This window comes from Mobula hypostoma, chromosome 13, assembly GCF_963921235.1.
Source record: "Mobula hypostoma chromosome 13, sMobHyp1.1, whole genome shotgun sequence".
Taxonomy (NCBI): Eukaryota; Metazoa; Chordata; class Chondrichthyes; order Myliobatiformes; family Myliobatidae; genus Mobula; species Mobula hypostoma.
Window position 1 is genome coordinate 92918134 of NC_086109.1, and position 27219 is coordinate 92945352.

Sequence of the window (27219 nt, forward strand, 5' to 3'; positions counted from 1 at the left end):
ATTCCAAGTTTAGAAGCGCAGCTCAAAAAAGCTGACCTGCCAATTCTCTTTTGAGGGAGATTGCTTAAATTTAAGAGACGGATGGAAGAAGACCTGACAGCTGAAGCAAGATTATAAAGCTTGCTCCTCTCCCAGAGCACTGAGAGCTTTAAAAACAAGTAACAGAACGTTAAAATCAATTCTCAAGGATACAGGAAGCCAAAGCAGAGTAGCTAGTACCAGTGATACGTTCCCTCAGCCTGGTTTTGGTTAAAAGCCTAGTGGTGGTGTACTGAATGAGTTAAAGTTTGTCAGTAGATTGCCAATAGAAACCACATTGCAGTAATTCTAGTCTATGCAACGCAAAGGCATATGTTAGTTTTCCAGCATCATGACATGCCAGAAACAAATGTACCTTTGCAAATTTCTTAAGTGCAGAAATGCTGTTCTGGGCCACCTCCTCTACGGGGGACTTAAAATTCAAATCTGAATCGAGAATAACACCCAAGCTAGTTCCTGCTCATCTTACATGGGGAGCCAAGTTCCCAAGTTTATCTCTTTTGGCTTTGGGATCAAAAAACTATTTCAGTTTTACCTTCATTTAGTTTTAGGAAATTATTGCTCAACCATCTGTTCATTGCAGCCAAACCAGAAGTCAGAGAAGATAGGGTGTTATCATCGTCAGGCTCAACTGAGATATACAATCGTGTATCATTAGTTTTACTGAGGAATTCAAGTATACGCTCTCTAATGATGTTTCCCAAGGGGAGCATGTACAAGGAGAAGAGTAGGGGACCAAGACAGCATCCCTGAGCAACACCAAAAGGTGTACTGTATCTCTTAGAAAACTGGTCTCCAAGACACACGAAAAATTCTCTCCAAGATATACAGAGGAAACCAAATCAGGGAACTACCAGAGAGCCAACCCAGCTCTCAAGGCAATCTAGGAGAACATTTTGGTCAATTGTGTCGAAGGCAGCACTTAGTTCAAGAAGAATTAGAACTGAGACTCTGTTGGTATCAGTACTGAGCCCAAGTTTGCTGACAATTTTGATAAGGGCTGTCTCTGTGTTAAGACCTGACTGAAACTTTTCCAGAATAGTGTTCTGGCTCAGAAAGTTGGCTGAAAATGACTTTCTGAAGAATCTGTCCAGGAAGGGAAGATCTGATCTCGGCCTGTAGTTAGCTGGTACTGCGCGATCAAGATTTGGCTTTTTAAGTCGGGGCTTGACAGCTGTAGTTTCGAAGGCATCTGGAAAGAGTCCAGTATGAAGGGAAAAATGTTAACAATTTTCCTAACAGAATTGAAAACACTATCAAGAATCCTTATGAAGTGTGGTGGGGACCGGGTCAAGACAGCGAGTAGAGGGTTTACTTTTTGTTACAATCAGAAATACTTGTAAATGTTGACATGGCTGCTGTCTTTTTACGAGACTGGCATGCTTGACTGAGGGCATTATAGGTTGGAGCAGGGTTCGACAGTCAGTTTATAGCTCAGAAGAGTATTCTTGAATCGCTAGTATTCGCTGTAATGGAAAAATAGGCTCATCTTGCAGAGTGTATAGCAGCATTAAAGGAGACTAGTTTTTCCTGGAAAATATTATGATGGACTTGTACTCCAGTTTTCCTGTGTGAACAGCATGCCTAACTCGGCACATGTGACAATAATAAAACAACTCCAGTCACCTCCCCACCCTCCTCCCAGGGTCTGACAGATCTCCAGCTGTTCAGTGTGTGGTTGAGGAATTAGCAGATGGTAGAGAGCATGGATTGGGACTTACGGCTTTCCTCCTGGGATCGAGGCCATGCCCGCGGACAGTCCAGGTGCCCGCATGTGGGAGTGGGGGTCGAAGCCGACCTGGTGGAGGGGAAGGGAGAGAAGGGTTGAGTTTACAGTTCACGGCAAGAACAGAGCCAGAAGCCGCGTGTTAATTCAAACGATAAATTGGTAAGAAGAAAGGTATAGGTTACGTACACCGCCAAAGCTCACCATGGGGGATCGATAGGCGGCTGCGTTAATCTGCGGTGAGATGTGCAGGCTGGAGTAAGGGCCCGGACTGGTCAGCGCGCCGTTCATGTCGTGGTGGGGCATCATCGCGAAAGGTGCGTACGAGCTGGCCAGCGAGATTGGCGCACGGAGGGCAGGTGCTGGAAACAAAAAGACACAGGACTAGTTGGTTGAAGTGGAACGACAGAGATGATTATTACAGCGCAAATGCCACTTTCAATGCAGGAATCTCTACCCCACTGCTATACGACTATGGAACGCTGTCCTTGTATTATAAGGCCTCACAATCCACCTTGCTATGGCCCAGCACCTTATTGTCCGCCTGCACTGCATGTAGAGGAAGGCTTCAGCAGTGAAGGGTCCCCGCTCACTTTGCATTCCGTGCCACTGGACCCTGATCACTGACCCCTGACCCCGATCTGTCAGGGGCAGAGTGGTGGCTGCCCGTGCATCAGCCTCCTCACGTTAAACAAAGTCACACCCAGGCATTCCCCATTAAGGGAATAACCTTTCAGGACAGGGGTTCCCAATCTTTTATTTGCCATGGACACCCCACCATTAACCGAGGGGTCTGTGGGCCCCAGGATGGGAACCCCCTGCCTCAGGAGGACATCAAACTCGACTCGAGTGATTGCACTACTACTCTCACTGCGGGAATGTCGAGGTTACCAGCTCACCAAACTACTTCCTTTACCCCAAACACCAAGGGGAGCAGGGATCATAAAACAAATTAAAAGTCATCTGAGGAAGAAACTTCAAGTGTTATCTGATCCTCTCTCCGCGGGTGCCGCCCGACCTGCAAGGTGTTTCCAGCATTTTCAGCCTTTATTTTAAGATTTCCAATGTCTGTTGTTTTGCTTTATGTTCACTTACTCAGAGAACAGATCAGTTGGGCCAAGCTGCCTCTATCGTTGAAATTTGAATATTTAAAAGAAGATGCAGTGCTATTTCTGCACTATCAGTACTATAAAATACTATAACCACTTTCCGTCCACTTGTGGGGAAGACAAAGTCTCGGTCTAATGTTCAAAGGCTGCCAACAGTGCAACTTCTCCACAATGTGCAAACGGGTAGAACTTGTGTGCTGTCAACGGGACAATACTCCTGGAGGGGAAAACATGCCATCTCCCCAAGCCAGAGACAACTCTTGAGAACAGACAGAAGGAATAGAGTCAGTAAGCCATTCGGCCCGTCATACCTGCCCTGCCATTTAGTGAGATGTCAGATCTCTTATCACAGTGCCATTTCCCAGGTCCCCAGTTCCATCAATACTGAGAAATTTATTAACCTTTTCCCCATTAAACACATGACAAAGCTTCTATGACCATTCTGGGTAAAGAATCTGAATCTGATATTGTAACAAGGCCACTTGGCCCATCACATCCATGTTGGCCCAAGAGGAGTAATCACATCAGTTCTATTGTCCCCTCTCCCAGTTTCCCTGTACCCTTTGCAATGTATTCATTCCCACTCTCACATCCATCAACACCTCTCTGATTGCTCTAAATTTCAAGATCAAAGTTCACAAAGTATACATACAGCATTCAACCTTGAGATTCATCTTCTTGCAGACAGCCACAAAACAAGGAACCGTCATAGAACCCACACGAGAACATCGAACGTGCGGGAAAAAAAGAACAAATCGTGCAAGCAGCAAAAAGCGAACAAATAACACACAAAGCATTAAACCGTAGAGCCCACAGCCACCGAGTCAGTCCGTTCAGCACGGCCACAGATTCAGTTCCGCGCTGAAGCAAACGATCAAATCACGCAAACAGTAAGGCGCGTCCAACACTGAGAGCATTAAGCATCCGAACACAGCTGAAAGTGAGTCTGAGGTGATTGAACCTTCCAGCGAGGGAGCTTTGCACCTCCCACTTGCAGCAGCGAGAGGGCAACCAATCAAACGCAGGCCGACGGCGCTGAACACACATTCATTTTCCACGCTCGTCCTCGTCATGTTCCACCATTAGGAATCGACGCAGTCTACGCTCCCAGCAATGGACATAGCTGCGCTCCACACGAATCCCCCAGGAGTCCACAGAAATGCCAGATCATTCAGTCAGCCCAAATAAGACATTCTTAAGAGGGAAATTACAAGCTGCAATTGATCCCAGTTCAGAAAGGAGTATATTTAGAGACGCAGAAGAGTATCCAGCAGTTTTGTAAGCTGTCTGCAAGATGTCACAGTTGGTCGCTAGGGCCATCTTGCCGGAAGTTAACTCAAGAGCCGATATTGTACGGGAGAGTAACGGTTACCGGAATGCTGATACGCACCCAGCAAACTGCATTCAACCCCCATCGCTGTCTGTAAGGAGTCTGCACGTTTGTCTCGTGACCATGTGTGTTTCCTTTGGGTGCTCTGGTTTCCTCCCCAATTCCAAAGGCCAACAGATGAGAGTTGGTGAGTTGTGGACATGTGACACTGGTGCTGGAAACGTAGCGACACTTGCGGGCTGCCTCCGTTGGCCGTTGATGCAAACAATACATTTCACTGCATGCTTTGATGCACATGTGACAAAGTTAATGTTTGTCTTTAAAGGCAAAAAAGAATGGATTAAGCTACCACCTCCTCGCTCCTGGGTGGTGGGAGAAACCAGAGCTACTGGAGGGGACACACCAAGAACAGAGGGACTGAACAATTATCCCCACAAGCAGTACCCATGATCAGGTCTGAACCCCGGGTCACTGGAACTGTGAGATGGCAGCACAAGCTGCTGAACACCATCTCATTTCAGTAGTTTATCTATCATTAGGAGATTCAGTATGTTACCAAAGATTCTCCCAAATTTCTACCGATGTACTGTGGAAAGCATTCTAATTGGTTGCATCACCAAATGGTATGAGAGGGGCCACTGCACAGGACTGGAAAAATCTACAGAAAGTTGGAAACTCAGCCAGCTTCATCACAGGCACTAGCCTCTCCACCATCAGGAACATCGGGAGGAGAAGATGGCGGCGCGACGCAGCGCGTGCAGCTATCCGGTGAAATGATATCGTATTTGTAAGTAGGACGCCGTGCACAATTCTGATCTGATGAAGACAGACGTGAGAAGCAGAGGAACATCTGGAGAAATTTCTGAAATGCCTGGTTCGCTGCTGTTGTTACTGTACGATCAAGAATCTCCAGAGGGAAGGCCCCAAAATCCCCGGCTTTGCCTGCTGCTGGCGACCGAGGCTGAGGTCAAAGCGTTCGGCAGAGATGGTGCTCGGTACTCTGTGTCGGAGGGCTGATCGGAGCTCGAAGTTTTTGGACGACTCAGAGTCGGACTGTGGTCGGGCATGGACGGGAGAGTTTTCTTCCTTCTCCCGTCTGCGTGAGATGTGGGACTTTCGAGAGACTTTGAACTTTCTTACTGTGCTATGGCCTGTTCTTCATCAAGTTATGCTATTGTTGCACTGTTGTAACTATATGTTATAATTATGTGTTTTTTGTTAGTTTTTTCAGTCTTGGTCTGTCCTGTGTTTTTGTGATATCACACCGGAGGAATATTGTATAATTTCTTAATGCATGCATTACTAAATGACAATAAAAGAGGACTGCGTAATCTCATAATCTAATCTTCAATAAGCAATGCCTCAAATAGGCGGCATTCATCATTAAGGTCCCCCATCACCCTGGACATGCCCTCTCTTCATTGCTACCATCAGGGACGAGGCACAGGAGCCTGAAGACACACACTCAATGTTTTAGGAACAGCTTCTTCTCCCCTGCTGTCAGATTTCTGAACGGTCCATGAACACTACCTCACTATTCTGCTCTCTCTATGCTTGGCTTATTTAGTTTTGCTATATAATCTTTACTGTGAGTAAAATAATTGTTGTATGTACTGCACTGTACTGCTGTTGCAAAACAACAAACTTCACAATAACTGTCAGTGTTAATAAACAATCACACATTGAATATGGTTCCGGGTCGCTGGCTGGGGCTTCCGCAGGTGAACAGAAAGGTGCAGCGCGGTTACCTAACGAGTCGATGCCGGGGGGCTTTCCCGTGATTGTTCGCAGGCCTGGGGTGGAGCTGGTGCCCGGAGTAGGAGCCTCGTTGCGTGGGGTTGGCGTATTGGACTTCAGGCCGGGGGTCGACGACTTGTCGTTCTGCAAAACAACGGAGGAATGAGGGAAGCATGGAAGAACCCAAATATTCAGTGAAACACACAGACCTTTCCATAAGACCCTAAGATAATAGGAGCAGAATTAGGCCATTTGGCCCATCGAGTCTGCTCTGCCATTTCATCATGGCTGATCCAATTTTCCTCTCGGCCCCAATCTCCAGCCTTTTCCCCGTATCCCTTCATGCCCCGACCAATCAGGTATCTATCAACCTCTGCCTTAAATATTCATATAAGACTTGGCCTCCACAGCTGCCTGCCTGTGAAAATGAAATCCACAGATTCATCACTCTCTGGCTAAAGAACTTCCTCCTCATCTCTGTTCTAAAAGGACACCCCTCTATTCAGAAGCTGTGTCCTCTGGTCTTAGACTCTCCCACCACAGGAAACATCCTCTCCACAACCAATCTATCAACGCTTTTCACCATTCGATACGTTTCAGTGAGGTTACCATTCATTCTCCTAAATCCCAGTGAATACAAGCCCAGAGCCATCAAACATATAACAATCCTAAAATTATTTTCATGAACCTCCTTTGAACCCTATCCAGTTTCAGCACATCCTTTCTAAGATAAGGGGCCCAAAACTGCTCACAATACTCCGTGAGGCCTCGCCAGTGCTTTCAGAAAGTCTCAACATGACATCCTTGCCTTTAAATTCTAATCCTCTTGAAATGAATGCTAACATCGCATTTGGCTTCCTCACCAGACTCAACCTGCAAATTAACCTTTAGGGAATCCCGCACAAGGATTCCCAAGTTTGCACCTCAGATTTTGTGTGTTTTCTCTCCACTTTGAAAATAGTAAACACTTTCCAGTACTGACGAAGGGTTTCGGCCAGAAACGTCCACTGTTTATTCCTCTCCATAAATGCTGCCTAGCCTGCTGTTGCAATATACTTATTTATTTTTCAATTTAGAGCAATTTTATGCCTTAAACTGTGCCCCTGCTGCAAAACAATTTTCAGAATATAGATCAGTAAAAACAAGGCTCATAATTATCACCTGTTACTCATTTAAACTCCAGAGATTAACACCCAATTTTGCTGACCTCGCCCTCGACAATAGTTCCTTTCTTCCTGGGATCTACTTAGCAAAGCCTCTCTGAGCTGCTTCTAATGCAAGCAAACCCTTCTTAACAAGCCTAATTCTTCACACAGCTCCAGGTGTAGACCACAGCTGCAGCAACACTGACGCTCGTTCCTCTTTGCCGTGAAGCCTCCACTTGCCTTTCCAACTGTTCGTTCCACGTTACCCTTTGGTGTTCGGGGTAGGTAGAGGAGCAGGGCAACTCCCCCAGGGAGGCTCTGAAGCCCAGGTGTGAAAGGATAAAGCTTGGGCGTGGGACTAGAAGAGCTGTCCCTTAAAAACCGAGGGCTACAGAAAGGCCAACAGAAGCTCCAAATGCCTCCTCCCTGGGAGAGGACCTCTGACGAAGGGCTATGCCTTGGGACAACCTGAAAGACTGGCCCAGGACAGGGGACTTTGGTATGCTGCAGAATTTTTAAAAAATTTTATTTTGCGATACAGTGCAGAGTAGGACCTTCCGAGCCACACTGTCCCAGCACACCGCCCCCCCCCCACCCCGGCACACCTGATTAATCCACAATGACCAATTAACCTACCCTGTACATCTTTGGACTGTGGGAGGAAACCAGAGCACCCGAAGAAAACCCACGGATGCTACAGGAAGGGCGTACAGAGGATGCCGGCATTGAACGGCGGACTGCAGACCACCTCGAAGCTGTATTAGCCTCGCACTGACCACTACACTACCGTAAAAGTGATGTGCTTAAGGGGAGAAACAGATCATGGAGTCATAGAAAGTACAGCACAGGAACAGTCCCTTCAGCCCATCTACTCTGTGCTGAACCATTCAAACTCCCATTGACCTGCACTGGGGCCCCTACCATCCATGTACCTATCCAAACTTCTCTTAAACGTTGAAATCGAGCTCGCATGCACCATTTGTGCTGGCAGCTCGTTCCACACTTTCACCCTCCTCTGGATGAAGAGGTTTCCCCCTCATGTTCCCCTTAATCGTCCACAGTTCCCCTGAAGCAGATCGTTACTCACGTGGCCCATCTCCTTTGTCTTCGACGACGGCGTGCTGCTGGATGAAGCCACAGAGGCGGGACTGTTGGGTGCATCCTTCTTCATGCCACGGGCCTTGTCCAGGCCGTTCTCACGGGGAGAGTGGACAGGGCTGACCCGAGGCGTGGCCGGATCCTGGATGTTTGAAAACCGAGAGTCAAAACGTGGTGGCAGAGGGAGGTAAAGCACAGGCCTCCGCATGCCCACTTTTCTGGTTGATTGTGGCCCCTGGCCAGCATTCAACATCACAGAAACTCGCCCTTGTCCCCATTCACAACGGGCCTCCAGGACCAGAGCAGGTTCAAACCAGCTGGTGGCCAGTCGCAGATGGCTATGAACCATTTTCCTTCCCACGAACACCCCCCAACCCCACTTCCCATGGCAGACACTGACAGACCCCACCCCAGAGAGAGTGGGTGGGTGGGGGGTTCACGTGCATCATCAGTCCACGAGCCCTCCTCACACCTCACCGGCTGGTCCGCTCAGGACTATAGAAGTTACAGTGATGACCACCACTTCCATCTCTCCCCGGCAGGGTGGTAAGCAAGGTACAGGCGACCAGGTTTACAGACACAGGGGGGTGCAACTCACTACCCTCATTACCCGGGGAACCCGGCCATTGTTGGTCATGTGGCAAGGACAGTGGGTAAACTCGTGGACGAGGAAGGGAGGGGCAAACAGAAAATTAAGATTTGCAGGTGTTGCAAATTGTGAATTGCTGATAAAATCGCTCTAGTTTCCCCAATGGATCAGAAAACAGGAATTTTATTTATTTTTTTCACTGATGGAGTGTGGGCTTTGGCTGGCATAGCTAAATTTTAAAGTTTGCCACTAGTGACCCTCATGATTTTTTAAAAATTTATTGAGATTCAACATGGAGTAGATTCTGCGGCCTTTCAAACTGCACCATCCAGCAACCCCCCCCCATTTACAATGACCACCCAGCAACCCCCCCATTTACAATCACCCAGCAAATCCCCATTTACAATGACCACCCAGCAAACCCCCCCCTATTTACTATGACCACCCAGCAACTGCACCCCATTTACCCCATTTACAATGAGCAATTAACAAATGACCAAATGGTATGTCTCTGGACTGTGGGAGGAAACCGGAACACTGATGGGAAACCCACGCAGTCACGAGGAGAACATACAAACTCCTTACAGACAGTGATAGGGATTGAACCTGGCGCTGTAATGGCGTTATGCTAACTGCGACATGACTACGCCACCCTTTGGGTTTAATCCGTGGCTCTGAGTTAACAAAATCCCCTCTGACAATGACAGACCCCCACCCCCCCCCCAACACAGCACTTGCCTGGCAGCCTCGTTCCTGAATTGTGGGAGCCTTTTGCACATCCGGAGTAGGTCTCGGGGCTGGGGAAGGTGGTAGTGACTTGGGATGGATGGGAAAGTTAGGCTCCAGAGATCTGAGGTCAGCAAAGACTGGGATCAGTCACTGATCTCAACCGAAACCTCCTTCACAAGGTGGGTCTAAATGCCAACAGCTGGCCAACCCCTCGCCCCCACAGAAATTAAAACCCAGGACTCTGGGAGGAATGGCAAAGTACCCCATCTCACCTCGTTGGAAACATCGACAACCAAATCATCACTCTTATCGCCATCACTGTCCTAGAAAGGAGAGGAGTAGTCAGAGGCCTTTTCAACCAATGGACATCTTATCCAACAGAGCAAACTGTCTCGTGACGGGGCCAAGGGCATAATGTATCACTGCAGGAAGGGGCTGGTGTCCAGACTGTTCACCGCTGTACTGTTGGCAATACATTAGCCGACTTGCGTGCACTGTCCCATAACAGTGACCCACTGAGGTTTAAAGACGGACACAGTGAAACCGGGGGTGGGGGGGGGGGGATTAGGGTCACTGTACTCCTGGTGACAACATAGTGCGCCCACAACTTACCCTACTCCATATATTTTGGGAATGTGGGAGGAAACAGGAGCACCTGGAGCCCATGGGGCCATGGGGGGAACGTACAAACTCCTTACACACACAGCGGCGGGAATCGAACTCTGATGGGTGATCGCTGATTGCGCTGTACGGCAATTGCGCTAACCACTACACTAGAACGCCACCCTGTAACCTGCAAAGTTACACTTCTGACAGCTTGGCACTCCGAGGTTTGGAGTGAGAGCGCCCATCTGGAATATTGGGTTCAATCAACTAGAGGGCTCAGAACTCTGGACCCTCGACTGCCAACCCACCCAGCCGAGAGGCCGTTACCCACCAAGGGCACGACCGGTGGCTGAAGGATTTCAAGTCGGCTTTTTAATTAGTTCATAGCACGTTACATCAGCTAGTCTCCCTTCCAGGACACAATGAGCCAAAGCGATACAAGGGAGCAGGGCTTACATATCTGTTCATTGAGTCCTTCTCTTCAACCTTTCGCTTCTTTGCATCCAGGTAGTCCGAGGAACTCCTGTTGTTTCTTTCATTTGGCCGTAGGCTGTCCGAAGGCGAGACCGAGTTATTCTGCGAGGAAAGAGGGCCAGGTGAGGAAGGTGCTCATGGTACAGTCAGCTGCTTCATGGCTCCAGGCACCTTAAGTGATACTTTATAAACCCCAAGGTATTCTGCAGAAGCTGAAAACTCAGAGCAACGCACGCAACCTTTTGGAGGAACTCAGCAAGTCAGGCAGCTTCTGTGGAGAAGAGTAAACAGTCGACATTTCGGGCCCAGACCCTTCATCAGGACTGCAAAGGAAGGGGGTAGAAGAGAAGAGAAGGGGAAGGAAGACAAGCCAGTTCTTTACCTCTTCCACCAATCCCCTTCCAGCTTCTCATTTTGTCCCCCTCCCCCACCTTCCCCCTCACCTGGTCTCACCTATTACCTGCCAGGTTGTACTCCCCCCCCCCACCTTATTCTGGTTTCATTCCCCTTCCTTTCCAGCCCCGGTGAAGGGTCTCAGCCCGAAATATTGACTGTTTATTCCCCTCCATGGATGCTGCCTGACCTGCTGAGTTCCTCCAGCATTTTGTGACAGTTGCTAAGAAACTTTATTCTGCATTTTGTTATTGTTTTCTCTTGTACGACCTCAACACAACAGACCATACAGAAATTACCTGTACGGACAGCGTACAGAACCTTGCTTTTCACTGTACGTCGATACACATGACGATAATAAGCCAATTTATTTATTATTTAGAGACACAACACAGTGACAGGCCCTTCTGGCCCAACGAACCCACACTGCCCAATTACACCCATGTGACCCATACATGTTTGAGGGTGGGAGGAAACCAGGGTACCTAGAGGAAACCCACATGGTCATGGAGAGAACATAAAAACATGCGAATTTGGTCTTTAGCCAGAGAATGGTGAAATTGTGGAATTCCTTTCAGGTAGCCGTGGAGGCCAAGTCTTTATCTATATTTAAGGCAGAGGTTGATAGATTCTTGATTGGTCAGGGCATAAAGGGATACGGGGAGAAAACAGGAGATTGGGGCTGAGAGGGAAAATGGATCAGCTGTGATAAAATGGAGGAGCAGACTCGATGGGCCAAATGGCCTAATTCTGCTCCTATACCTTAAGGTCTTGTGGGCACGTGGCCAAGTGGTTAAGGCATTGGACTAGCGACCTGAAGGTCATGAGTTCGAGCCCCAGCAGAGGCAATGTGTTGTGTCTTGAGCAAGGCACTTAATCACACATTGCTCTGCGACGACACTGGTGCCAAGCTGTATGGGTCCTAATGCCCTTCCCTTGGACAACATCAGTGTCGTGGAGAGGGGAGACTTGTAGCATGGGCAACTGCTGGTCTTCCATACAACCTTGCCCAGGCCTGCGCCCTGGAGAGTGAAGACTTTCCAGGTGCAGATCCATGGTCTCGCAAGACTAACGGATGCCTTTTTTTTTTACCTTAAGGTCTTATGGTCAAGAGTTTCAGTTATGCTTCAGACCAAATATCAGAATGGGGCAGAAACGTGATCTGAGTGACTGTGATTGTGGAGTTATAGACGATGGCGGGATATGAACCTGGTTTGCTGGCGCTGGAACAGCATTATGCTAGCCGCTACGGTACTGTGTCGCCCGGCAATTTACCTATGGTTCAGCCCCTAGCTCTGGTTACGCCAACTCCGATTCCAAGTCCCACTGGAATCTGTCAACCAGAGGTGAGGTGCAGGGGAGAAACGAGTGCACTAGAAGCCGTGAACTGCAGGTCATGTTGGTATGAGGTTGGTATTCTACACTGCCGTCACAGAGAGCATCTTCACACACTATACAAAAATTACAGTGAACTGTCAGGTCAGCAGAGAAGATCACTGGCTGCAGTCTACCATCACTGCAGGACTTGTGTGTGTCCAGGACAAAGACGCAGACAGGAACAATCATTGCAGACACTACCCACCCTCCAAACGGCCTTTTCCAAAACCTCCTTCTGGAAAGCACCTTAGGGCTATTAAAATAAAAAACTTCACACCATCTTAAAAGGTTATTCCCCTGGTGGTTAATCTGGTCAATCATTCTAGTTAGCCCCCATCCCCGTCTATTACCCCCACCACTGCTGTGTAAACACTTTAAACTATTTTTTTATAATGCTGTTTACACTGTAAATGCATGCTAAGATTTTTGCTTTATACACATTTTATTCCACGTCTGTCCTTTAAAATCTTACTTCATTTTTAATGCAATTTTTTATACTTGTTGAATGATGTTGCAGCTCGCTCTAATACACCATAGTAAGACCCCAACACGTGTAAATATACACCCAGTGGCCACTTGTTAGAGACGCCTGTACACTTGCTTGTTAAAGCAAATATCCAATCAGCCAATCACGTGGAAGTAACACAAATGCATAAAAGCATGCAGACGTGGTCAAGAGGTCCAGTTGTTTCTCAGACCAAATATCAGAATGGGGAAGAAATATAATCTAAGTGACTTTGACCGTGGAATGATCATTGGTGCCAGACGGGGTGGTTTGAGTGTCTCAGAAACTGCTGATTTCCTGGGATTTTCAAGCACCAGTCTCCCGACTTTACAGAGCATGGTGTGAGAAACAAAAAACATCCAGTGAGTGGCAGTTCTGTGGGTGTGGGCAAAAGCACCTTGTTAATGAGAGAGGTCAGAGGAGAATGGCCAGACTGGTTCAAGCTGACAGAAAGGCGACAGTAACTCAAATAACCACACGTTACAACAGTGGAGTGCAGAAGAGCATTTTTGAATGCATAACACGCCGAAACTTGTTCTGGGCTACAGCAGCGAAGACCACGAAGATACACTTAGTGGCCACTTTGTGTATTTAAATAAGCTCCTGAGAAAGTCGACAGAAAGTGGTGAATTGGACAGCAGTGAACTCCAAGTACAATATACCCTTGCTGAAATGAGAAAGACTTTCCACTTAGTACTGCTCCACCCCCACTCCCCCCGTTGTAAATGGCCAGCGATGGAAAAAAAAAGCATCAAACTGCTAACCACGTCCAACACAAGAGCCCTTCTCAAAGCAATTCAGCTCTTAACCAAGAGTCAGGCCAAGATGTGAAGATGCGACGGCCCTTCAGAGCTGAACTCTTCAATTAAAACCAGAGGGGAGAGGGCAAAGGTGGGAGAGGGGAGGAGATGCAGAGAGCAACATGACACGGCCTCCATTCATGCCTCCCCTGAAAGCAGCTCCGGCAACTCCACAAAGGAGGAGACTCCAGCCTGGGGCTGAACACAGGCCAACAGCGTGCAAATCAGTCAGTGCTTTACAGGGAACACGAGCCTGTTTCTTCCCAGACCGCCGCAGGCACGGAATCAGAGGCTTGGAGGGGAGCTGATGAAAGATTCTCTCAACAAGAACCACTGCTGAAGGCGGAAAAGCGTGCAAAGAATTTGGCAGTGGTGTGAGGGAGTTAAAGGGGTGGGAGAGAGGGAGAGAGGGAGAGAGGGAGAGAGGGAGAGAGGGAGAGAGGGAGAGAGGGAGAGAGGGAGAGAGGGAGAGAGGGAGAGAGGGAGAGAGGGAGAGAGGGAGAGAGGGAGAGAGGGAGAGAGGGAGAGAGGGAGAGAGGGAGAGAGGGAGAGAGGGAAATAAAGGCAGGGGAAGGGGAACAAAAGATATAGATGTGGGGGACAAGGGAGGTAAAGGGGAGGAGTGAGAGAGAAAGTGGCGTGGGTGTGAGGGGGGAACAAGTGAGGTTAAAGTAGGGTAGGAGGAGCAGAAGATATAGATGGGGAGCGAGGGGAAGATAATGTACGGAGCAAGGGAGGTAAAGATGGAGGGAGTGAAAGTGAGGGGGAGAGCAACAGGGGTAAAGTTCAGTGGCAGCGAGAGGGGTAACGGGGTGGAGTGAGAGTGATATAAATGTGAGGGGGATAAGGAGGTAAGGGGAGAGTGTGAGAGAGATAGAGGGGTTGGAGTGGGTGGGAAAAAAAATCGTCTTCGCCTGCAGACCCCAGAAAGTCACATCCTGACGTACCAAGCAGAAATAATAGTGGTGTTCTTCTGGACAACTTAAACCTGGCGTGGAAGGGCTCTGATAGGGGCTGTCCTCTCTTTTTAGTGCCAACTGAGCCAAATGGAATCTTTCTTCCCAGTCAGTGAAGCTGAGAATACCGGAGTGTTATGTCAAGCGTCGAGGGGAATCGATCATTCAGCCTCCCCCCGGGCACACGGCCAACTCACTAAATAGTACTGATGGACTCTTCAAGACATTTTTTTTTTCCATTTTTATGAATGAATGAAACCGTGCGTGGCCTTTTACCGAGGTTTTCCCTTAAACTCTCTTTTAAAAACTCCCTGAAAATAATCTTGCGACTAAAACAGACTTTGCTTTCAAGTAGTGTGCAGTCGCTGTTCTGAAGGGTTGCTTGTTTCGTTCTGCCCTTCCTAGAGCCTCCCCCCCTCCCTTCCCCATGTCCCCTCGCAATGATCTGCAGCTTGGGGCTTTGTCCACAGTGACATGAGGAAATCAATATGAAGCCAGGACACAGCTGACTAGAATGCGAACCTCCCGCCAACGTCCCTCAGAAAATCCACACAAAGGCACTGCCCCCAGCCCCAAGCAGACAATAGCCAAAATCCTCTCACGCTGACACAACCTTTGTACCAGAGAAAGAGGGAGGGAAGGAGAACGAGGGAGGGAGAAAAGGAAAGATAACAGGCCGAAAGCGTATACATTAACGACTTCTTTCCAGAAAGCAGTTTCCAATTCCCATAAGCAAGTGAGAAAAGAAGGATACCTCAAGATGTTTACCTATCGAATACTGAAAGGCCTAGCTAGAGTAGATGTAGAGAGGAATGGAGAGTCGAGGACCAGAGGGCACAGCCTCAGAATAGAAGGACATCCCTTTGGAACAGAGATAAGGAGGAATTTCTTGCCACAGACGGCTGTGGAGGCCAAGTCATTGGATATATTTAAAGCAGTTGATAGGTTCTTGATTAGTCGGGAAGTCAAAGGTTACAGGGAGAAGGCAAGACAATCTCAGCATGTATATTGTATATTGTCTGACATTAAATGTACCTTTGAAACCTCTGAATGGGGTTGAGAAGTAGATAAGCCATGATAATTCATCACAGAGCAGACTTGATGGGCCGAATGGCCTAATTCTGCTGCTATGTTTTACGGTCTTAAATCTGGACACTGCTCTTTAAGGTAAAACAGCAGACAGATTCGCAGACCCTTTCCTCACAGAGGGTTAAAATGGCTGCAGATCTGGTAGCTGTTCCATTCCACTGATTCATTCGGTGCTCCACTTCAGTAACTAGAGGGAACCTCCATTATCACCGGCCCTTTGTCACGTCCACGTCCACCCACCACCTCCATGTTGCGTGCAATGTTCTCCGAAGTGGTTGGCTATTGGAGGGATCTCAGGTGGCTGTAGAAACCTATCTGGGATCCACATGATGGGATGGGTTCCCTTAAGGGAGAACGCCTGTGCGGGACTTTGATTAATGCGGGGAGGCTGATGGTCGGGCAGCCACCACCCGGTCCAGTGGCACAGAACGCAAGGTGCCTGGGGACCCTTCACTGTGGCAGCCTCCTTCACTGCCAGTTTGATGTGTCATCATCTTCTGCCAGCCCCACTGTTGAGGACCTGTCGAGAACCTCAGCCTTGACCTAGAGAGGCCCCCATCCACGAGCTAAGTGTCAGGTGACTAAACTCCAAGATGGCATCACTCTTGGTATCTCAGAAACTCACAAGCCTCTCCACTATGAAAAGATAATGATCCTCAAAGTTATCACATGTACAGTGAAAAGCATCTTTTGTGTTAAGACCATAAGATATAAGAGCAGAATTAGGCCATTTGGCCCATCGAGTTAACAACCAACACGACCTAATGAAGTACTGGGGGCCAGCCTCCAAGTGTCACCACACATTCTGGTGCCAACATAGCACATCTGCAATGTTCAGCGAAACAACACAGGAAGTAAGAACAAGGTTCTTCCCACCCTCCCTCCCTCTTACCGTTATCACCCCTCCCCTGGATCCACCCATCATCTGCCTTCCACCGTTTTATCCCGGCTACCTCCCCTCAGTCTTAATAAGTGGTCCAGATGAAAGGCCTCGAGTCGTCAACAGTCCACCTTGCTCCACTCCCAATGGGAGACCATGTGCTCCACGCAACAGTCCGGTGTACAGCCCCTCCCCGCCAATCCACCCACCTCCTAAATCACTCACACCACAGCAGCAGGTGAAACGTGGGCACCACTGAAGAACGATCTTCATTCCAAGTCCCTAAGTGAACACAGGGGCTTGGTGGACCATCTCAGGGGCAAGGACGATCATATATCTGGATTCACAAGCAGACTGCAACAGGCAGGGGCGTCACACTTCCTCTCCCTGTTTGGACGGACTGGAACCTCATAATAACCCAGAAACGGCACATACTGAGACACGAGAGGTTCGACAGGTTCTGGATATCTGGAGCAACACACACACACACACACACACACACACACACACACACACACACAAAGTACTGGAGGAACTCACATCCTTCAATCACCTCTACGACAGCCCCTGCACTGGATCTGTAACTGACTACACAGCTTAATCTCATGGATGGAAAGAAAATAGAGGATCATGTGGGAGGGAGGGGTTCGACTAGTCTTGGAATAGGTGAAAGAGTTCAGCACAACATTGTGGGCCGAAGGGCCGGCATTGTTCTCTTGCAGTTGTCCAGTTCTGGCCTCTGTCATCCCCAATTTACATTGACAGCCACACCCCAAGACCTGAAGCCCCCCAGTGACACCGCTTCCCCTCGATGCTTTCCTGCATCAAAACCCAACCCTTTGCCCGAGCTGCTGAGCCAAATCCAATTGGCCAGATGTCAAGTTTCAGGGTTACATGGCACAGACGTCTCCTTCAGCCTGGTAATCCATGACAACCGTCCACACACATCAAACCCATTATGATTCTTCCCACATTCCCATTAACTCTTAGCAGATTCTACCACTAGGGGGAAATTTAGAGCAGCCAATTGACCGACCATTTAGGAGGGGGAACAGCTTCACTCAGAGGGCAGAGTGAATGTGGAACGAAATGCCAGCGGAGTGGTGAATTCAGGCTTGTCTGTAACATTCTTAAGAAGTTTGGATAAGTACACGGACGGGAGGGGTATGGAGGGCTGTGGTCCACGTGCAGGTCAATGGGACTAAGCAGAATGACAGTTCAGCATGGACTAGATGGGCCGAAGTGCCTGTTTCTGAGCTGTAGTGCCATAAGACTCTGAAGACCCAAAGGCTCAACGGTGCACATCTTTGGGGTTTGGAAAGAAACCAGAACCACGAGAAAGACGTGGTCACAAGGAGAGCTTGCAGACTCCACACGGACAGCATCCGAGATCAGGACTGAGGCCTCTGCACTCGAGCAATCTCTCTCTCTGTCGATGGTGAGCAAGACTCTACATTTCTTGAGTCAGGGGAACTGGAATAAACAATACTACAGATTGCATCATCGAAACAGCAAGCTGGTGGTGAGAGAGAGAGAGAGAGAGAGAGATTGATTGATTGATTGATTGTCTGAGACAATAACTTTACTCTTGATCATGGTCTCTGGGGCCTTTGCTATTGCTTGCATGGTGTGTGATGGAGAGAGGGGTTTGATGCTGTTGCTGAAGCAAGTGGGAGGGGAGGAGGAGGGTCGATGCTTTTGCTGGGGTTTGTGCATGGGGGGGGGAGGCTTTAGGTTCTAACCTTTTCTGTCATTCATTCTTCGGGGTTTTTTTCCCCTCTGTTTCATGGATGTCAGTGAAGAGCAAGGATTTCAGGTTGTACACTGTATACATTCTCTGATATTAAACTGAACCTTTGAACCCAGGTTATTAACATTGCTGGGTATAGCACGGTGTTTTGTACATAAAAAAATACACCTTTTTATATTAAAGATGAAATGTAAATGTGAAGTGTTGGTGAGGCAGTCAGGCCAAGGGGGAAAAAAAGCATCAACAATCATCGAAAGAAAATATCTCCCCAGGAGTTAAATGTCCACATCACACAGAAATAATGTGGGCCAAAAGCACAGTGTGAACTGCCTCTGGATAATAGCAATGTCTGATCAAGGATAAAATGGCTTCTTAATCACAGGGGGGATTTTCACTCCTTCAGACTTGACTGCATGCATTCACAGAACTCAGTCACTCGAAACACAAACTCGCACAGGCTGTACGAGCCAGCTGAATGCTTTAAACCTCTCTAATAAATGGCCCAGGCAGCCAGCAAATGAGCAGACGAGTATAATTCGCCGCTTGTATTCATGGGTTAGGCTGAAGACAGGGAATAAGCAAATCTTTGGCCGGTGCTGTCAGTGGGTGGATGGGTTGGGGGGGTGTATTTTCTCTGAGGGAATGAAGGAAGAACTTATCTCCATGTCTGTAACTTCCAATAAGGCAGCCTTAGAGGCACAAAGGGGTGAGATAATTGGGAGTCAAGGCAGTGAGGAGGGGAAGGAGAGTGTAAAAGCACCAAAAGTTGACATAGGAAAGCCAGAGCCATTTCATTTGATTCCTGGCTCCTCCACACGTTAAACACTGGAATCTCATTCATTGGCTTACACTCGTTCTTAAACAGAAGCTTCAAAGGCCGAGATAGAGTTGACATGGAGATGATGTTTCATACAGTGGGAGAACCTACAAGCAGAGGGGACAGCCTCAGAATAGAAGGACGTCCTTTTTAGAAAAGAGATGAGGAGAAATTTCTTTAGCCAGTGGGTGGTGAATCTGTGGAATTCATCGCCACAGACGGCTGTGGAAGTCAAGTCCTTGGGTATACTTAAAGTGGAGGTTGCTAGGTTACTGACGTAATGAGGGTGCCAAAGGTTACTGGGAGAAAGCAGGAGAATGGGTTTGAGAGGGGTAATAAGTCAGCCATGACTGAATGGTGGAGAAGACTCGATGGGCTGAATGGCCTAATTCTGTTCTTGGGTCTTATGGTTTCAATCCAGGAGAAAAGCTCTCGAGGAAACTGCACCAAAACCTTCTCCAAAGCAATGGATTCTGCTCAATAACTCACAGGTACATCCCTCCCCACCATCGGTAGTATCAACAGGAGGCTTCGAAGGCAACATCCAAAGATCCCCACCACATGGGCCACGCCGTCTTCTCACAGCTCCCATCGGGCAGGAGGTACAGAAGCCTGAAGTCTCACTCCACTAGGTTCAACAACAGCTACTCCCCTTCAACCAGCACCACCCTAACCACTAGTTTTAGCCACACTAGGACTACTCTGATAATGCAATGAAACAGGCCTTTTTTCTGGTTCTGTTCGTGTTTTCTTGTAAAAGTTGTGTATCGTTTATGTTTAACTTATGTTTTCCTTGTGAAATCTGCTTATCTGATATGATGCTGCCGTAAGTAAGCTTTTATTGGTAGCCGTGCATACGTGGCCTTGTGTATACGATGATAGTACTAACTTAGCACTGAAAGTGTTTTGGGCAGCTGCTCTGTAAACAGAGGTGATGTGAGGTGAATGGGAGATAGAACACAGAAGAGTACAGCACAGAATCAGGCCATTCGGCCCACAATGTTGTGCCGAACCAGCAAGTCAAAAACACCCAAACACAGATCCCTCCTACGAACATAACGTCCATATCCCTCCATTCTCCCTACATCCATGTGCCTATCCCAAATGTCTCTTAAAAGCCTCTAATGTATTTGCCTCTACCACCGTACCAGGCAGCGCATTACTGCTCTCCGAGTAACACGTGGGAAGGGTCAGCTCAAGGTCTCCATTAGGTGGCTCAAATTGCAGACAGGTCTGACCAAAAGAGATAACTCCATCTACTGCTCCCTACAATAGTGGCCTGACCTCCTGAACGTAAGCTCATTCGTTCCCCCTGTCCTTTGCCTTTTCACTCAATTAAAGGTCCCTGCGTTATCCTTAGCCCAGACAGGTCCACGGTAAAATGTAGAGATCCCAGACAAAGGCAATAGAGTCCAACGAGCCACGGTTTTCGGTGCTACATACAAGCCTGCGCGTTTGGTCTCCACGGGCAGGGCGCTATTTCCATGAAAGAGCATCTGTAGCAATTCATAAAGGCACTCAGCAATGTATGACTCGTTCTGGTAAAACCACCCAAAAGTTGTGGAGGAAGGGAAATGTGGAAGTTGTATAGGACTCGGTCTATGTCAATCTCAATCACCACAACACTCTTATGCTATTAAGAAAGCTTCAACAATCCCCAAAAAGTACCCCAATTCCATCCAAATCACAATAATTTAGGAATAGCTTCTTCTCCTTCACCATCAGATTTCTGAACGCTATTTTGCCCTTTGTAAAATACATTCTTACTGCAACTTAGAGTAACATTTTATGTCTCGCATTGTACAGCTGCTGCAAAACAACGATCATGACATACGTTTGTGATAATAAACCCGATTCTGAGATTTTGTCCCATGACATTCATGGAACAGCTACGAAGTAGACATGCAGTTGGATCCTGGACTTTGAGATACAGTGAATAAATTCTACAGAGTTAGACCGTAAAGCATTTGATAAGTATGTGTGGTATTTTTCTGGTGACAAGGGCTTTATAGGTGGAAGGAGACCCAGGAAAGGGAGTTCTGGGAACAGTGAAGACCGTGCCAATCATGACAGGACTGGAAGTGATTCGACACTTACCACACCGGAGTCCCTCTCTACGAGATCAATTCAACAAGGCAGGAGTTGCAGTGTAGCAGTCAGACATCGGCGGGAGAGAAGAGGGGGAAAAAATTCACAGTTAGAATTGTCAAGGAAAATAAAATGTTTCAGGCAACTTCTGCGATGGGGTTAAAGTTGCCGTTTCCAATCGATGTTCACAGTCTGCACCACATGACCTGTCAATCCTGCCATTGGCTCATCTTTCAAATGAACTGGCATCTCTCAGCCAATCAGATAATGAAGGCTGTTATCCCATTAGATGATTATTCATGGGCAGGGAGAATAGTCTTGCACCCTTCTACAACTTCTATTTCTTAAAATGAACATGAACTGAATGTGAAGCTTTCTTTCCTATGTTTTCATTCTCAAAGTATTTTCCAGAGTAATTTATAATTCCTAGAAACGTCATGGCTGTGGAAACCCACAATAACACACAAAATGCTGGAGGAACTCAGCTAGCCAGGCGGCGTCTACGGAGAGGAATAAATAGTCAACATCTATCTCGTTATGTCTATCTTGCACTTTATCAGGGCTGGAAAGGAAGGGGGAAGAAGACAGAATAAGAAGGTGGGGGAGGGGAGGGAAGACAAGCTGGCAGGTGACAGGTGAGACCAGGTGAGGGGGAAGGTAGGTGGATGGGGGAGGGGAGGTGAAAAGGGCTGAAGAAGGAATCTGATGGGAGAGGAGAGTGGACCATGGGAGAAAGGGAAGGAGGAGGGGCTCCAGAGGGAGGTGATGGGCAGGAGAGGAGAAGGGAAAGGGCGAGAGTGGAGTCAGAATGGGAATGGAAAAAGAGTGGGTGGGGGGGATCCTCCAGCATTGTGTGTGTGTTGCTCTGTAACTGGAGAATCTTCTGTTTATGGCAGCCCACAATCTAGTTGAAGGTTAACTAGTCCTGACTCCTCATCCCCCTGTAATGTGCAATTGATTCGTGCACACCACCGGCTTCTACCCCACTGTTGTCAGACCCTTGAACAGACCTCCTATTCAATAAGATGGACCCTGGCCTCACAATCTACCTCGTTACGATCTTGCGCTTCACAATTGGCCTGCAATGCACTTTTCCAGCAGCTTTTACACGGTACTCTGCATTGTTAGTAGTTTACCTTTCTTTACCTCAATGCACTGGGTAATGATCTGACCTGTATGAACAGTACACAAGACAGACTTTTTACTGTATATCTGCCAATAATAAACCCATACCGTGGGGCGACAAGGTTAGAACAACACTTTTAGTAGCAGCGATCCAGATTCAATTCCTGCTGCTGCCTGTAAGGAGTTTGGACGTTCTCCCCGTGACTGTCTGGGTTTCCTCCCACAGTCCAAAGACATGCTGGTTGGTAGGTCAATTGATCATTATAAGTTGTCCTGTGATCAGGCTGGGGTTAAATCGGGGGTTGCCGAGCGGCACAACTCAACGAGCCAGAAGAACCTGTTCTCAATAAATTAAATAAAACTCGGAAACAAAAGCCAATTTATTCCCACTGCCCGGCTCCTCCAGAATAACCAGCAAACCAAAACCTCCTCTAGTTCAAGTTCAACTGTCTTGTCTCTGTTGCTCCCCCCACAGCAGCCACGGTGATTGTCGACAGCCAGTAAGCTTAGTTAGACGCCAGGGCTCCACACTTTAAAGATTAACAATCAGCTCTGTCACGTGTTCATCAAAACGCACAATGAAATGTGTCATTTGAATCAGAGTCCAAGGACGTGCTGGGGGCAGCCCACAAGCGACACCGTGCTCCCGGTGCCAACACAACTCACTAACCCCAATGTGTACGTCTTGTGGACTGTGGGAGGAAACCAGAGCACCCGGAGGAAACTCACCTAGTCACGGGGAGAACGCACAAACTCCTTACAGACAGCAGGTCTGGCTACATCTACGGAGAGGAATGCTTTGGGCCAAGATCCTTCATCAGGACACTGGCTCGTTATTCCTCTCCGTAGATGCTGCCTGACCTGCTGAGTTCCTCCAGCACCATCTGCAAGATCTCTTGGGTTTATCCTCACAGGCAATGGCAGGAAATGGGCTTCGAATGCCGGCCCTGTAATCGCTACCGCCCGACACCAAGTCTCTTGCCCTCGTCAGCTGGACCGCACACACACACCCCTCGCCCTTTGGCCCGAGGGGCTCCTCACCTCGATGGTCCAGTTCGTGGTGATTCTTCTCGTCCTTCACCGACAGCTGAGCCTGGCTGCCCAGGGCGCTGGAGAGAGCCAGGAGTCCGGAGGTGCTCCCGGTGACGGGGGGGATTCCAGGAGGCTGAAGTCCGGAGGGGTGGGGAGGCATTTGGACGGGAGCGTGAGTGTGGGAGAGGTGCTGAGCCTGGAGCTGCTGCTGCTGCGGAGAAACCAATGTGACATGTGATGGAATGAAAGTCGAAGGAGAAAAAAAAAATTGGGAAAGAAAATCACGGTAAAGGCAAAGCCATAAGAGCGATGGAGGTGAGAGGAGGGAGGGAGGGAGAGAGAGAACAGGAAAACCGTGAGAAACTTGCAGTGGGCCATTAATGCAGACAGAAACTCGCAGTGGTGCCCTGCTAGAGAAGAGCAAAAATTCCAGAAGGAAAGGTTAATTATTCTGATCAGAATCAAAGATCAACCTTAGAGTTGTATTGCAACAGAGATAGTTCACACCAACACACGACACTGAAGGTTTAGGCTCCGTCTCAGCCTCTGGCTGAGGGTGGCAGCTCCCCTAAGTATTGAGATGCCATCTTTCCAAAGGGGACGGGACGGGACAGTGGAGGGAGGGGAAATGGGCAGAAGTCATAGTGGAGTCCAGCTAGCTCTGCCTACTGCACAGTGATCAGGACCGAGAACATTGGCTTTCCCCTCACCCTACCACCCACCAATCTCCAAAGGCCTTTGGGGTGCAGCACCTTTCTTCCAAGGCCCTGTAATCCAAGGAACAGGACAAACTGACCCCCAACCCAAAGGTCATGAGAAACTTCCTAGCTCCTACCCCAGACCCACTATCACCAGCTTGGCGCAATACTGATCTTAAACTAAGTTCAGGCATGCACTCAGCAGAGAGATGTCTCGGGGGAGAAAAGGGGAAAAGAAAAGGCTTGCTGAGCAGACATTTCAATGATAGAGGTTCTAATAAATCAGAGGTTCAGCCCACACGTCCTGATTTAACCCTAACGGGTTGTGCCCGTGCACCAGCAGGAATAGCATGGATGGTAAGGTTTCCCACTGGGACTACTGTGGATATTCAAGAACAGATTTTGCGATCTACAGCTTGGCTAATGTAGGCGGCAGTGAACACTCAGAATTCCGAGCCCAGTAGGGGATTCGCTGGCAAAGCACCGGGCGTGAACTACCTCAGAGAGCGCGGACAGTGATGGAATACAGAGTCTTCTCTCGTCAATAACTGTGTGTTTGATTAATTTATTATGCAATCAGCAGATGTTCATGAGAATGTTCCCAGGAATAAAAGGGTTAACATATGAGGAGCGTTTAATGGCCCTGGCCCTGCACCCACCAGAGTTTAGAAGGATGAGGGGGGCATCTCACTAAAACATATTGCAAAGCATCAATAAACTGACCCGGAGAGGACATTTCCTTTCATGGGGAGTCTAAGACCAGAGGGCACAGCCTCAAAATAAAAGGACAGTGACGAGAGGGCAATTTCTTTAGCCAGAGGGCGGGGAACTCATTGCCACAGATGGCTGTGGAGGCCAAGTCATTAGGTATATATAAAGCAAGAGTTTGATAGGTTCTTCATTAGTAAGGACCTCAAAGGTTACGGGAAGAAGGCAGTAGAATGGAGTTTCAGAGGGATAATAAATTGGCCGTGATCGAATTGATGGGTAGAATGGTCTCATTCTGCTCCTGTGTTTTACGGCCTAATTACTGAGCACTGGATTCAGCCCTTAGTGCTTGTAATGAAGGATCCACCTTTCTCCACTGGCCTGGCAACATCACCTCCTCCAGCATTTCTCCGATTCCCCTCAGGAAGATCCTATCCTGCTCAATCTGCATCTGCTGCCCTTTCACCAGGTGGGCCCAGATACTAGCTATCAGTTGCCTGAAACTGCTTTCTTCGGCTGGTCACCTCCAATCTGTGTTCTCTATAAGTTCCTGGTTGATGGGAGCAGCCCGTATGGACCTGGAGGAGCAGGGGTGATCACCGGTGTCCTCGGGGAAGGACGGTACCGCACCAACTACTTTCCCTACTGCCATCAGGAGCTTGAACCAACCTGGAAACCCCAACATTACCCCAGACTACATTTATTCTCATCTCTCAAAACTTTCACTAGGGCCACTGTGTTTATTTTGCCATGAAAGTTATGTAAGTTCTAATTATATTTGTCCTCATATAGTACTGCAGTGCTGTTTCAAAAAGCTAACTTTCACGGCCTGTGTATGCGTGCCTTGGTCGATGAACTTGAACATGGGGAAGACTCACGGAAGCTGCTTTTGCCTTTGGGATTCAGAATTCCTCATGAAGCGCCATCGTCCCTTCCCAAAGGAGAACGAGCCCATGTTCCCTGCCTTGAAGGTCGGAGGTGGACTTCAGAAGAGACAGGGCCTTAACCAGAGCTTCTCATCCAAGGGGTGAGTTTGGACGTTAGTTAATTGAGACACAGCACAAAACTGGCCCTTTGAGCCATGCCATTCAGCAACCCCCAATTTAACCCCAGCCTAATCACGGGACAATGTACAATGACCAATTAACCTACCAGCTGGTACACCTTTGGCTGTGGGAGGAAACCGGAGAACGTACAAATTCCTTGCAGTAATTTGCGGGAATGGAACTTGGGTCGTCTGTACCGTAAAATGTTGTGCTTACTGTTACACTACCCTGACCCCAAGAGTACAGGATGAATGGCAGGATTCTTAGTAGGGTGGGGGAACAGAGGGAATTTGGGTTCCATGTCCATAGATTCCTCAAAGATGGCTTTCATTAGTTGGGGGATTGAGTTCAAAAGCCACAAGATAATTTTGCAGCTCTATAAAAACCTGGTTAGACCACACTTGCAGTATTGTGTTCAGTTCTGGTTGCCTCATTATAGGAAGGATGTGGAAGGTTTAGAGAAGGTGCAGAGGAGATTTACCAGGCTGCTGTCTGGATTAGAGAGCCTGCCTTATCATGAAGGCCTAAGTGAACTACGGCATTTTTTCTTTGGAGATGAGGAGGATTGGGGGTGTATAGATTCATAAGAGGCATTGCTAGAGTTGACAGCCAGGGTGGCAATGGCTAATACAAGGGGGCATAATTTTAAGGTGATTGGGGGAATATCAGAGTCAGGGTTTTTTTTAAAAACACAGAAAGGTGGGTGTAAGGAATGTCCTACCAGGGGTGGTGATAAAAGCAGATACATTTGTGACATTTAAGAGGGTCCCTCAGACAGGCACATGGAAAACAGAAAAATGGAGGGCTACATGGGAACAAAGTGCCAGACTGATCTTGCAATAGGTTAAAAGGTCAGCACAACATTGTGGCCCAAGGGCCTGTACTGTTCTGTCATTACTGGCCTTGGGGACAGTGAGTTAGATGTACCGATCATACCAATAACCTCTTGTGTGAATTGTGTGTGCACCTGACCATTAGGACTATCAATCTTCGAGCTGTCGAAGAATCAAAGATTGATAGCCAGATTACCAGCACACAGGTCAAAAACTTCAAGATAAATGAGGGGCTTGAACTGAAATGCACTTGTTTTGTGTACAAAAGCACACTTGATGGTCAGCTGTTGACCTAGAACATAGTGTAGGCGTTGGGAATGGAGAAGGTCACCCTATGGTCAAGAACGGATCAGGTTTGTTCTTAAAGGCAGCAATTCCCAACAGGAAGTATTCCCACTGCCATGGCAGAGTCAGTCCAGGGACAGTGGGGAATAGAGGCTTGTCAGCACTAAAGGCTCGATTTCGTAGCAACAATCCTCCATGACTGCACTTCCAATGTTTGGTGTCAGTGGAGGTGGACTGAGACACATCATCGTGTAG

At 48.1% G+C, this 27219-nt stretch overlaps 1 protein-coding gene across 13 annotated transcripts in view; it reads right to left on the reverse strand.

Moving 5' to 3' along the window:
• LOC134355784 (transducin-like enhancer protein 3) overlaps positions 1–27219 on the reverse strand; it is an 83123-nt gene that overhangs the window by 20111 nt on the left and 35793 nt on the right. For 6 of the 13 annotated variants that reach the window (XM_063066189.1, XM_063066186.1, XM_063066184.1 and 3 more), the window contains 8 exons: positions 23404–23605; positions 21247–21263; positions 10565–10684; positions 9775–9825; positions 8174–8326; positions 5953–6085; positions 1955–2127; positions 1761–1837 (listed from right to left, as the gene is read on the reverse strand). In XM_063066189.1, the coding sequence (XP_062922259.1) occupies positions 1761–1837; positions 1955–2127; positions 5953–6085; positions 8174–8326; positions 9775–9825; positions 10565–10684; positions 21247–21263; positions 23404–23605 (926 nt within the window). The remainder of the gene's footprint in view (positions 1–1760; positions 1838–1954; positions 2128–5952; positions 6086–8173; positions 8327–9774; positions 9826–10564; positions 10685–21246; positions 21264–23403; positions 23606–27219) is intronic. The other 7 variants (XM_063066191.1, XM_063066188.1, XM_063066182.1 and 4 more) reach the window with 3 other exon arrangements.